This window comes from Hypomesus transpacificus, chromosome 6 (assembly GCF_021917145.1).
Source record: "Hypomesus transpacificus isolate Combined female chromosome 6, fHypTra1, whole genome shotgun sequence".
NCBI lineage: Eukaryota > Metazoa > Chordata > Actinopteri > Osmeriformes > Osmeridae > Hypomesus > Hypomesus transpacificus.
Genome location: NC_061065.1, coordinates 10180557 through 10193994, shown reverse-complemented (window position 1 = coordinate 10193994; position 13438 = coordinate 10180557). Strand labels below are relative to the sequence as shown.

At 47.8% G+C, this 13438-nt stretch overlaps 1 protein-coding gene across 1 annotated transcript in view; it reads left to right on the top strand.

Annotated features, from left to right (window-relative positions):
- The window catches only part of sash1a (SAM and SH3 domain containing 1a), a 140643-nt gene that overhangs the window by 103831 nt on the left and 23374 nt on the right, over positions 1-13438 (top strand). Inside the window, 3 exon segments of the mRNA XM_047021212.1 lie at positions 3075-3203; positions 12172-12222; positions 12709-12758. Coding sequence (XP_046877168.1) covers positions 3075-3203; positions 12172-12222; positions 12709-12758 — 230 coding nt within the window.

Here is a 13438-nt window from a genome sequence, read left to right as displayed (position 1 = left end):
TGACATCCAGTCAGACTTTCTGTTTCACTCGCTGTAAGTTTTGTAGAAGATTGACTGGACCAGTCCCAAAATGTTGTTCCAATGTTCTGAGTCTGACACGACTGAACAGGATGTCGAGAAAAACGTTGTTTTGGACGAGAAACTTTGTTAAGGAGCGAGGACAAAGCAGTCCTGCTGAAAGTAGACACATTCTGAAATCAGTTGGTTTCTCACTGTATTGGTGTGGGTGTTGTCTTTAGTGGTCACTAACCATGCTGTTGAATGTGAGGCGCGTCGTCAGTGTTGTGTATACACAGGGGGCGAGACCATCGCATGCGCTGAAACCATCTGTATTGTTTCATAAGTACACCCACACACAACTAAAGGCTATCTGTTCATGTCCGTTTAATGCATTCTCCTTTGTGAGTCTCATAGTTCTTTTGGTTGATGTAGTATGATGCAGACTTCCTCAAACCTCAGGGTTGTATTAGTCATGTTGAGCCTTTAGATGGGGCCTTGGGGTGGGGGGGTGCTCCCAGCTGAGGCCAGCTCTGTAGGAGCTGGGTTAGCTCATGGCAAATGAAGGAGTCCCAGGCATGCACACAAACGATACACACAAACTCGATGATGATTAAAAAGGATGAATTAAAGCCTAGAACTGGTCATTCCATTTGGGGTCATTCTAATCAGGGATTCTTCTCGTCCAATCAGTCATGATACTGTATCAGACCTCTGTCTCTTTCACTCACTTTCTCGGTCTCTCGGTCTCCAAATCCATCATGTAGACAGCCAGTCTCAGTCACGCCATGTTCATGCTTAATAAACACTCCCGTTGCTCGTTAACTAGCGTCTCTCTCTCTCTCTCTCTCTCTCTCTCTCTCTCTCTCTCTCTCTCTCTCTCTCTCTCTCTCTCTCTCTCTCTCTCTCTCTCGCTCTCTCTCTCTCGGTCTCTGTCTCTCTCTCTGTCTCTCTCTGTCTCTCCCTCCCTCTCTCTCTCTCTCTCTCTCTCTCTCGGTCTCTGTCTCTCTCTCTGTCTCTCTCTGTCTCTCCCTCCCTCTCTCTCTTTCTCTCCTGCAGTGGAATGTTAGGAGAATGTCAGTAAAGCATGTGCCCGCCCAGCCAGGGCTCCCACAGGGAATCTCCACCATCTCAAACCATATGTCCTGGACAGAGCTCCTGCAACAGGGCTGGGTGGACAAATATGAAACAGATCAGAACAAACTGGACTTTGACTCTGTGAATCAGAGTGTGGAAGGGAAGGCGGGTTATTGAGTTAGGTGGTGGCCAAAGGGAGGAGGCCATGTGTTGGTTTTAGGTGTTGGTTAAAGTGGAATGTTTCTCGACGTTTCCAGTAATGTGTAAGATAGATGGATCCGACCCACTGAGAAGCTGAATGTTGAATATGTTGTCTTGGCTCAGACTGGTTTGTTTTGAAAGTCCCCGGTGTGTGTGTGTGTGTGTGCTTGCCCCCGTCCATCCTGAACAGGGGCCATCTCTGAAGAAGCCCCTCTCTCTACCCTGTATGCGTGTGGCTCACACATTCCACAGTGGCCCATTCATTAGAGACTGGCACAGAGATACTGGGAGCTGTTCTGAGCCCACAGAGAGACACCAGAGACTGAGAGAAACTGTTCAGGTCCTGTGTGGTGATTCATTGCCAGCTGTCTGACTGGCACCCAACACAACAACACTGTTGATGGTTCACACACGGCCACCCATCCTTCCTACCTGGCCAGCAGGGGCGCGGGGCAGGAAAGGTCCAGTAACCACTGTCTGGATGGAGGAACTGTGAATCGAAGCAGGAAAGTGGATCTCTGTTAAGCATACTTCATCCGTTGCTGTGTGCTCCAGACTGCAGTTCTGAGACTTCATACAGTCAAATCCCTCTTTGTCGTTAATGCAGGGTGTTTGAGGTGAGTTTTGTTGAGTAAGCGTCTTATTTGGAGTTTACTTCCTCCTTCTATCTCAAACACACACAAAGGCAGGAAGAGAGGACCGAGGGCGAGTACAAGGGCAGGAAGACTGTGTTTGGGTTACAAGGGTTGCAGAATGTCAGAAAGGCCACTACTGATTAGAAGAAAAGAAAAAATCGAGGGAAATGTCAAAGTTTACCTTAGTAGTTAGTTACCCTAATTTTAGATTCTTTACTAAAGGGCAAACTGATATGTTTTTGCTGCACAAGTAGTGTGTGTGTGTCTCAGTTACAGGTAGTAGAGGTGGAGTATGTGTAGATACCATGGGCCAGTGAAGAAACATTGGCATACACACACACACACACACACACATAAACATGCATAGCACACCCAACCATCAAACACACCTCAACACCTAGACCCACATCCTCTACAGTAGCTTCAGCATAAGCTATGATCAACCCTATTTCTTCCCACTCTCCTCCTTTCTCCATGTATCCACCGGAGAGAGCGGTAAGATAGACTAACAAACAGCCCCAACCTTTTCACCTCTAACCTCACACATCCTCTGGTGGACTTCCCCTACCAGCTATTCGCAGCTATTAGCCTGCTAACAAAGTTAGCCCAGCTTGGCACAGGGGGAGGAAGAGGTGGGTGAGTGATTAGATTTGTGGCGTTATGCTACCCCTTGCCACCTCCGGCCAGAGCAGCACACCCGCCCGCTAAGCTGGCGCCTTTCCCGCGCGGCTAATAACAAGCGTCTGTGGCAGCGTCTTCATTAAACTGTACCCGGAGCCGGGGACAGATGGAGAGAGAGCTTGTTAAGGCTTTTATTTGATCAGACTCCTTTTCCTGGCCTGGAGGAGTAAGGAGGCGGGAGGTGAGAGGTCTTTAGGAAGGACTCTCAGGGACAGAGGATGGTGAATGGTGTTCGACTCACTGTTGTGGTATGATACTGTGTACATTGGAATTGTCAAGGCTACTCCCTGAATGAGAACCCGCCTTGTGGTCTGGATGAAATGCTTCGACGTCAGTTTCTTTTGTGCTATTGTGGGCTATATCTGCATTCACTCATGGGCTCGTCATTCTTACGTCCTACTCTATCTGCCTTTGTCTCCTTGCGAGCCTACCTGTGGCAGAAGTTAACCAGTCCTTCTCTCTGTTCCTCCCTCCCTCCTCCAGGACGGTTCTCTGGGGAACATAGATGACCTTGCTCAGGAGTACTCAGAGTACTACAACACCTGCTTCAACGACGTTAGCGACCGCATGGAGGAGCTACGCAAACGCCGCGTCTCCCAGGACCTGGACATGGTGAGCGCACACACACACCTTGTGTTTACTTGAAGTACCTTTATACTTCCAAACCACCAAGTACAAGTAGGACAGTAGACCCTTATTTGACTTCACAGAACATGTGAGCACAGTTACAAAACTGGCAACCCCACTCCCAACATGTGAAAACTGTTACTGGTCTGGCAACCTCTCTCAAGGGCATCCTGTCTGAAGTTGAGTTCAGCCAATGGAATCTCTACATTTCTTGAGGCAACCACTAATTTTTCGAATATCCTTTTTTAGAACACATAATACACCTTCCCTATTAAACCAGGTTATAGTTTTACATAGTGGGATTTCCGAATGCATAGCCAACTGGCAAATAATCTAGAGTGAGTGTTTGTGGTTGTGACTGTTTTCTAAAGCAGCTTGGTATGAAAGGGGCTGTGCTGGGTGGGGGTGGGGATTGGGGTGGGGGTCCTCGTGGGGTTCTGGAGGGGTTCTGGGCCCCTTTTAGAGAGATCTAGGGTAGTGGGGCACCCCCTGTGTTGCCAAGCTACTGATGGAGATATGAAAGAATGCAGCTGGTACTGGCAGCAAGTGGCTCTCCCTTCTTGCAGCGCTCCACACACTGGGGGTTAACTCACACTCACACACACACACACACACACACACACACACACACACACACACACACATACAGACATGCATCACCTCTCTCTCGCACACACATAGTTTTGCATTCTTCATAGTTAATTGTATTCAATTGGAATCGGCATCCATTTAGCCCTCAGCGCAGACGAACAATCTCATTTCAGAAAGATTATTATATTCCAGTCACAAGGGGAATCTTCATGAAGAACTCAGCACAACTAATGTATGTCTGTCAGATTCAGAGCAGGAAAGCAGCCAGCATGTCTGTTCCAGGCCTGCTGCCATCCTTCTGGATGGTTCACATGTTATCCCCACTTGTGTCAGGAGTCAATTAGATAATATTATGTGATAAAAAGCATGAAGATGGAAGATAAGAGTAAAGGTGATGTTAGAGTGGAGTGTGTAGGTGTGTGTGTATGGACTGAAGTGGGTCATCTCTGCGTGTGTGTGTGTACAGTATGTGAGGGTTGGAGGGGTTCCATCCTGGGCAGCTAAAGTGGAGGAAGGGGAAGCAATCAGGACTGGATTTACTGGCTGGAGAAGTCTGCCTGCAGGGGGCTGGCTAGGGGGCTGGGGGCCTTTGGCCAGGAGCCTAGAGCCAGTAGAGGCTAGGGACCCAGGGATGTGTCTAATGGCTGGGGCTAAACTGGAGTTTAGACCCAGTCTGGAGTTGTGACCAGCGCCCATGCCGGGACTAAGGTTAGGACAAGGGGATATCAAAGATGCGGGATGAGGACATGGGACACAGGGAACAAGGGAAAAGGAAAGAAGAGTAGCTTAAAGGAGCCTGCAGCCGCCTCTCTCCCTTGAGAAGAGAGAGAACTAGAAAAATAAATCGGTGGAAAAAGGTTGACTGCACAGAGTGATATTCAGGGAAAAAGGAAGAGGAGGATGGGACAGAAATCAGATTATACATTTACTCAGATCTCTCACACAAACACACACAGACACACACACACATAATTATGTCCTTGTACAGTCAAATGTATTTGAGAGAGAAAGTAGTGAGGTGAGGAAGGAAAGGAAGGGAAGAGAGGAGAGGGGGGGAGATAAAATAATGATTGTCTCACAAGAAATGTGTCCAATGAGAATGGCTGCCTGCCAGTCTCTTCCAGAAGCTCTCCAGGGACCAATAACAGTTAGATAAGGTGGTCCTGCTCAAAGGCCAGACTGATGGGCTGGCATTTCAAATCCCCCACGCTACCCCCTTGAGGGACATGGCCTTTCAGGGCCCGGTCGTCAGAGCTAAAGGCTCTGACGCACCCCAGTTAGAAGACATGACATACACGTGACAGCAGACACAGGAAGACTGGGACTACACTGTGAGAGGCCGTAGGTTAGAGTGGCTCCCTGGTCCTGTTGGTCTGTGGAACTGCTGAGGGCCTGGATCCAGACCATAAATCTGCTGCTGCTGTTGGAAAGTCCCCTCTCAGGAAGCCCATTGGTCCAGCTTCAAAGGATCAACACACTTGGTGTCCTGTTTCACTTTCTCTTCCCCGCAGCCCATGATCCTCCAATTACACCCATATCGAGGTCACTAAGTCCAAGCACATATTTAATAAACGATCCAGTTTTGCTTTCTTTTCCTCTCCACTGTTGTTTCTCCTTCATGGCTTGTGTCTTGGAACACTTCCGTTTTTTTCTGCTGTCAGACATTCCGTTTCACAAACAGAACAATACAAAAAACCTCCAGGGGGGTTTGTGTGATTGGAGCAGTACTTACTTTTCCCGAGGGGAGTGCCCCGTTGACTAAAACCGTGTCAGTTTCTGTTGTATTTAGAAGTGTTGACAAGTTGGGCCCTCAAACGGAGCCCCCCCCCCAACCCCACCCCGGCCTTACAACCAACTGTTGACTGAAGCTCTTAGCGATTGCTATCTGGGTCCCCGTTTCCTGTCGACCTGTGCTGGCTCCTCCCCCCCCCCCCCCCCCTCCTCTGTGTTGGCTCTGTGGGGGGCAGACCTGGGGAGAGGGACACAAAGGGGTTAAACAAACTTCCCCACGGAGAATGAGACGTATGGATTAGCTCTTATCACGCAGCCTGGCGTTCCTATACAGCCAGGCTGACTAGGCTGCTTCCACTGTCAGCAGGACGAGTCTGGCCCAGCACAGTTAAGCCCCACTAGATCCACTCTGGACTCCATTCACATCGAGGTTCCCTTTAAAACATGTTATTGACAGTAGGTTTGTTAAAGGTTACACATGTATCGTAGCAATAGTCAATATGCGAGAGGTTGTTATGGTTGACGCTACAGATGTGTTGGAGATACGGCATGTGCTGAGACTACTTCGTTCAAGGGTTTTGAACGTCTTGAACTCATCTTGAGTGTCTCTCAAGTGTCTGCCTCGCTCTCCGACTCATCTCTGTCGGAGGTGTAGTCTCGTTGCTCTTAGTAACGTCAGCCTCTAATCATGTATTTAAATAGTTGCAGTAGCTTGTTGTTCTGTTTGTCTGCCTGCCTGACTGTCTCTCTGACAGTTGGTTTGTATGTTTCCCTTTATCTGTTTGTAATTGTCTTTGTCCAGCAGTCTGGCTGACAGTTTGCATGTCTGTTTTTCAGCCTGTATGCCAGTCAGTCTGCCTTTCTGCATTGCCAGTATGTCTGTCCGTTAGCCTGTCTATCTGTGTTTGTTAACAAACCTCAAACATGCCAGGAGGAGGACAGGTAATAGAGACAGAGCACGCGGATCGCTCCAGGCTAGGCGTGAATGGACTGGCTAGGTCCAGTCCTCCACTGAGGTAAACACAATTGGAGTTTTCCCATTGGATGGTAGCTCGCCATGTTCAGAAACGATGGACACATTTATCTCCCGTTGGAATGTCTGTCCTTAAGCAGCCTCGTGTTTATCATGTCAAATATTTAACATATCCCAAGGGCCTTGACAATAGCACACCATCTACAAAAGAAATGTGTACCTGACTATGGTGATTGCACAACATTCAGTAACCACTTAGACTCCCTAGACTCCCCTATTGTCTGTAAACTTCCATGTTTAATCCCTGGTAAATAAACCAACCAGGAGCAGACAGGAAGGCCTCTCTAGACTCCTCTGGTGTGGATGAGCTCATCCCCAGCCTCTGATGTTACCAGGTTAGCATAATTGCTGCAGCTGGAGGGGCCTTGCTTGGCGTGGTTGGCGGGGGTCCAGGACTCGAGCCTGGGCTTGTTTGTGGAGGGGAGGAGAGGCAGGAGCTGGAGTTATTTACCCAGGTGAGGGGCACCCTTGTTCATCTCAAAAGTGGGTCAGTTCAACAAGGTCACACTAGCCCGCTAGCTAGCAACAACAAGGAGGAAGGGATGTGTGTTTCTTTAGGCTTGATTTTTGTCTTTGTTTACACTGACAGTGCCGAGTGAAGACATAGGACTATCAGGGGAGGTTTATGTTTGGTGTGTGTGTGTTTGTATTGTGAGATGTAAGGTCTAATCCTGGGAGTGGTTGAAACTATATTTAGCTGAAGTTCTGTGTACTGCAGAGTTTATTTTTTATTATTTGACTTTGTTCTGGATGAGGACTCTGACACTGGTATTTCTAATAAGACAGGAATTTGTTAAGGAATACCAAGACAAACATATGACAGTGCATGTGGATTTATTGGTTTAAGAATTCCTTGCACTGTACACACACACACACACACAGTGTATGTAGTCATAATCTGGAGAGTGTTTTCTTGTAAATGTTACCCATAGGTCTGCAGCAGCAGCGTAGGGCTGGCTCTCTAGACTGAGGTGGAGTCAACTACAGACCAGAATCTCCTGTTTCTCAGTGTGTGTGTTTGTGTGTGTGTGGTATCTTCAGGATCAGCTTGTTCAGCAGGCCTGAGCAGAACACTCTTGATTCTCCTTTAACCGTCACTTTGGGTTGGTCCCGGTCACGCACGCACACACACATACACACACACCACCAGGCCACCTGGTTACTCAAACCAAAGCATGCCACACATGCTCAAAAGAATTCCAACACCAAGGCTGTGGTTCCAACACATGGTGTGTGTTTTTTTATGTGTGCGTGTGCGTGTGCCGGCACGTGCGTGTGCTCCTGCGGGCATGCTTTTCAGTTTCTGCTCGAGCCTGGTGGTTTTTATGTCTCTGGTTTTTATGTCTGACTCTGCCATCCCTTCCTCCTTGGTGTATATCAGGCTAGGGCCGCACCACCACCACCACTGCCCTGCTGGTCACTGGCCTACACTGATCATGTCAGGGAGTGGGCTGTGGCAATGGGAGTGTCCTGGTGCATTGGTAGTGTTGGTGCTCTGGGCGTGTGTTGGTGTATTTGAGCTGTCTGAGGACTATTCAGACTGGAAGGCTTTTCTCTTTAGTGTGGTTTGTGTGTTTGCAAGTCTAGTCAGACTGTTCCGAATGTTCTCTGTCTGCAGGGGAGACACTGTGACTGTCAGTAGCCTCACTCCTCTGATTGGCTCTTCTCTGCAGGGGGGATGACAGACAGATTTGTCACATACGTCAAGAAGCAGTGTCAGTTTGGTTTCTCAGCAGTGCAGTTGGAGCAGATCCATAACGCCGAGATGAAGTGTCTGTACTATTAACAAAGTGTAAACTAACTTACAAATAATGAGTCTTTCCTCCTGAACTAACCAATCACGCCAAAAGACACGTACGCACTCGCATACCTTTGAGGAGAAGTGGGGCAGCATCTCAGACAGGTTTCAACAGTTCATGTAAAGGAGAACACTCCCCCTCTGGGAATGTGTGTAAGCGAGATCTCAGCATCACACACTGCATACACACACACACACCAGCTTGCCCGCGGAGTTCCCTGCTTGCACCTGCAGACAGCTCTTCAGACATGCCTCCAACACAGCAGTCCACAAGGCAGGCAGAGGGTCCCCTTTACCTTTGCCCTTAACTGGACTAGCTTTTCCTTGAAACCCCCTTCTTTTCCCTTCTTCTTTCTCTCCTTCACTACCTCATTCACAGGGATGGAGAGAGAGAGATAGAGACTGGAATAGAGGAGGAGGTGGAACAGAGAGGTCTGCTTTGTGTTCTTGTCTAGTTTGGACTCTGGAAGTGTGTGTGTGTGTGTGCCAGGTAGTGGGGTACTAGATGCTATAGAGTCAGTGGGCATGGTGCCTGTAAATATACACCAGTGGAAAGACTGGCATATCAGCTTTTTACCCTGGAGCGGGCATCAAAGAGGATCTGATAACAAAGGACATGAAACACCACCCTCAGGAACAGAGCTGGAGTGTGTGTTTGCCCCAGTTTTTTGCACTTGCATGTGTACAGGGTGTGTTTGGGTGTGTGCTTAACCAACTCTTGCTGCCAAAGCTTTGCTTCCTTATGGAATAGACCTACAGCCCTTTATCTCCCATATGAAGGCTACCCACTTCTGCATTCCGAGCCAGTGAGAGCTGTGCCTGTCACTGTCCGCGCAGCTCACAGCCCTGTCCTGGCCTCCATGTGAACAGTTTTACATCCTTGGGCCTCTACCTGATCCCTGGCTTACGGAAGTCCTTTACCCCCCTGGCCTCTTCTGCTGACTCTCCTGATTTACACTCGGAAGAACTGACATCCGGACTGTCCACTTCTATAAGTCTTCTAACAGACAGGCAAGCAGGCAGGCAGGCAGGCCAACAGACAGACAGACACAGGCAGAGACAGGCAGGAAGACAGGCCTAGGTTGCTATTGGCTAGCAAAGGCTAGGCAGATGCACTGGTACACAGTCAGGTTATCTCCTGTAGGGAACCACAGTGTTTAATGTTGACTCATTTGAAGGCGTTGGACTTGGTCAGGACCATGGCTTCACCTAAGTAACCCAAGGCTATAACTCTCTGTAAATGGGTTCTGACAGCTGTGATGAAGTCTCTCCAGCTATTCCCATTGCCTGTTGTTCTCATCTGTTTCCTTGTTTCCTGATAACATTTGGGAAATGGTCATGCTGATGTCTAGTCATTCAGTTACTGGATTTCATTAGTCGTAAAAACGATCTAACACCAGCTCTTCCTTTGATTGTCTGTCTTCATGCTCACCGGGATTTCTTTCTGTTAAGTCAAAGGTCGTCCAGGGTGTTTTGGACGACCTTTGATTTCCAAATCAGAGTCAGTGTTACTCACCCATACCCCAGTCCAGTACTGCAGATGCATGGGTGGAATCATGACCTCTGTGATTAGGAGAGACGTAGAAAGCTTCTGGCATGCAGAGGCATTACATGAAGTCCCAGCTGGACTAATCATGTGTGGGTAGAGCTGGGAGGCCAGGACTGACTGACTGTCTGTCAACCCTCATCAGCCTCCCACACACAGCAAGGCAGAGGAACTGAGTCATTTACATTTCCAAATGAACAACCTTGGATAATATTGTCTTATTTTTATCCAGTGAACTTTTTTAAATTAGTTTTGGGCTATCATCTGCCATTATTAAAGTAGCAAATGGTCAAATAGATACACAGGGAAATGTGATTGTACAGATTAGGAAGACCATTTCAGAACCAATGTCAACAGCTGAAAGTATTATCAGGAAGCTGGTGTTTCTGTGTGAATTGGTTTGCCTTTGTAATGGCAGCACACTTCTTCTCTGAACTCTACACTCATGTGAATGAAGAGCAGTTCCCATGTAGTGAATGTTCCCTAGAACACTCAAGCAGTTGCTGAGGTACTGGGAAACACAGTTAGCTTGCTAGCATTACTGTAGCTTCTAAGCTTCACTACAGTAACACATTCCACTGTGGAGGGGATGGGGAGGTTACGGCTGTTGTTCTTCTGGGAGTTTCAATATAAAAGGGATTAATATGAGACGGGGACTGAAGCCACACAGCCTTCATGTTTTCATTTAAACATTTTAACACTTGACACACAACAATTGCTTGCTACAGGTTACAGAACAATTAACGTTTAATCCAGTGCAAACATCTTTGAATACACTTTTTATACAGCAGGCTACTGTACTATATGTATAGTCTCATGTTTTGGTGATACTAGTTATTAAAGGTTAATGTGTGGATAGTTATGTTAAAATGCAAATGTACAGCCAAATGCTAATAGTCAGTTGGTTCTGGATTGCAAAAGAAACCCATGTCTTCCATAAAGGACTGCCGTCCATCCCTTCAGCAGGCTTAACTTGGCAGCGAGAGCTGGTCCAATTGGTTTATCCGGCTATCTGTCTCTATTACCTATAAGACTTTAATAATAAGACTTTATTTATATAGCACATTTCATACAGGAATTGCACTGTCTCTGTATTTCTCGCTCTCTCTCCTTCTTTCCCTTCCTCTCCCTTCCTTCTCAGTCGAAAGTGCGTGTGTCAGTAATATCTGGATAGGCCATAATAACAGCAGCTGTTTTAGACATATGCTACTGCTAATCGACCTCACTGACAGGGTAAACAGACCTGAATGATGGGGTTCAGGGCTGGAGAACAGCAACAACAACTTGTCTAGAGCCAGGGAGGTCACACACACTCACACATAAACACACACTCACACACACTCACACACAAACACGTGTAAAGTCAGGGACACACACCACCATGTGTGTGTTTCCTCCATAGGAAAATGTTTTCCTGTTTTCCTCCATAGTCAATTAATTGATATCATGGCTGCGATCTACACTCAAACCCATATTTCTAGTCAGACTTGAATACATACTTCTCAGCATTTTTAGACAGAGTAGATTCCTTGATGTTGGTCGGGATTGATGAGAGAGTGATTGGAGGTGTGGTGATGAACAACAGAGGGGGTGTTCCCTCTCTTTGACGGACCTGTCGTACGAGGGCGGAGCCAGCTAGCTAAGAAAGACACCCTCTATGCTGACTGGCTGCTTATTGCTTTGTTTGTTGAGTTGTTCAAACTACAGATAGTGTTGAAGTTGGTAATACCACACACACACACACACACACACATACACACACAGACTGATGAACTCAAACACACATACAGACTGACAGGCGCACACACCGACACACACACACACATACACACACACTCTGTGCCCACTCTCTGTGACTGAACCAACAGGTTTGGCAGGTTTGTGAATTGCTCAGGTGAGTGGTGAGGTTTTCAGCTGTTCAGATGGGGTGTGTTTTAGGCGTGTGCCTGTTCACACGTGTGTGATTGTTTTTTGTTGTTGACGTACAGGTCGGGACAAGTGAACACTCCTGCAGGGTCGCCCTACTTTTCTCCTCTTGTTCTTGATGCTCCAACATCTTTATCTTTTCATCGTGGCACTGTGTTGGGAACAGAGCTTCAGTGTTTTACAATGCTGTGATTTGTCATCGGTTTCTTTCGGAAGCCTAGAGTCTGGTTAACCAGCGAGTGTCTGTTCTCCATTCATCTAACCTCTCCCTCCTTTTCCTCCTCTCCTCCTCTCCCTTTCCCTCTCCTCTTTTTCCTCTCTCTAACAGGACAAAGCAGACTCCAGCTCCACCTCCCTACAGCTCCGCTCAGAGATCCAGGTAAGCCCAGAACACTCCACACCGTCTCTAAACCTGAGAGGTAGAATGTGGTGACATCAGCATTACTGTATTTTACGGAAAATAATCCGCGACTTGCATTCCAATTTTACAGACCGTGCAGCTAATTTAATTCTCAACACTTGAATGGGGGCTTATTACTTGAAAGAGGAATGAATTGTATGATGATTCGTAATGAAATTGAAAGTAAAAGTGCATCTTATATTCCAGTGCGGCTTGTACTCCGATTTACAAACTGAAAGTCCTCATTCTGGGGGGGGGGGGTGTGGCTTATACACGATATGGCTTATTTTCCGTAAAATACGGTACACACTCCTTACTGGCCTCCCTCCAGAGACTATAGCATGGTCTTACATCTAAGTGATTAGAGCTTTACAGAGACGTGGTATTCACGTTGTCTGAATGTTTGACGTGTCGACATCAGAAGCTTATGTGCATGCCTGATCGCAGTACCTTTTCTGTCCACAGGAGTCTCTGGGCTTCAGCAGTGAGATGTCCACTCCAGAGACAGAGAGAAAGTAAGAACCTCTCCATCCATGTCTCTCTCTCTCCCTCACTCTCTCTATGCTTATGAGGACACACACACATGCAAGCATCTGGACGCACACACAGACATGGCCACAGACACACACACACAGCACACACGCACACTTACATCTCGTAATCACTTGAGCATGACGTACAGTCACATGCATCATTTCTCCTTCATCACTGACATGCTTACATAGACAGTCATCAGTGTTAAAGGACACCCACATGCGCACACACACACACACACACACAACCACACACACAGCCTGGCTCAAGCCTGAACCTGGATATCTGTCACGTCCCTCTGCGTGCCCCTCCCTCTGCAGGTGCCCCTCCAGGCTTCCTTCCTGCCATTGTGTGCTCTGAGGGGAGGGAAGGGGAGAGAGGGGTGAGGAGAGAAGAGGAGGGGAAAGGAGGAGAGGGGGGATGGGGGAGAGGAAGGGAAGGGAAGGGAAGGGAAGGGAGGAGCTGAAGAGCCAGAGAGAATGAGAGAGAGAGAGAGAGAGAGAGAGAGAGAGAGAGAGAGAGAGAGAGAGAGGAAGGATAGGGAAGGAGGGAGGAGTAGACCTGGTGTCTTTGAGTCCCGGTCCATTGAGCAGGACATGGGTGGGGCTGTCCTGCTGGATGTGTGTGTGTGTGTAAGAACCACAAATGTCCACCTATCAGA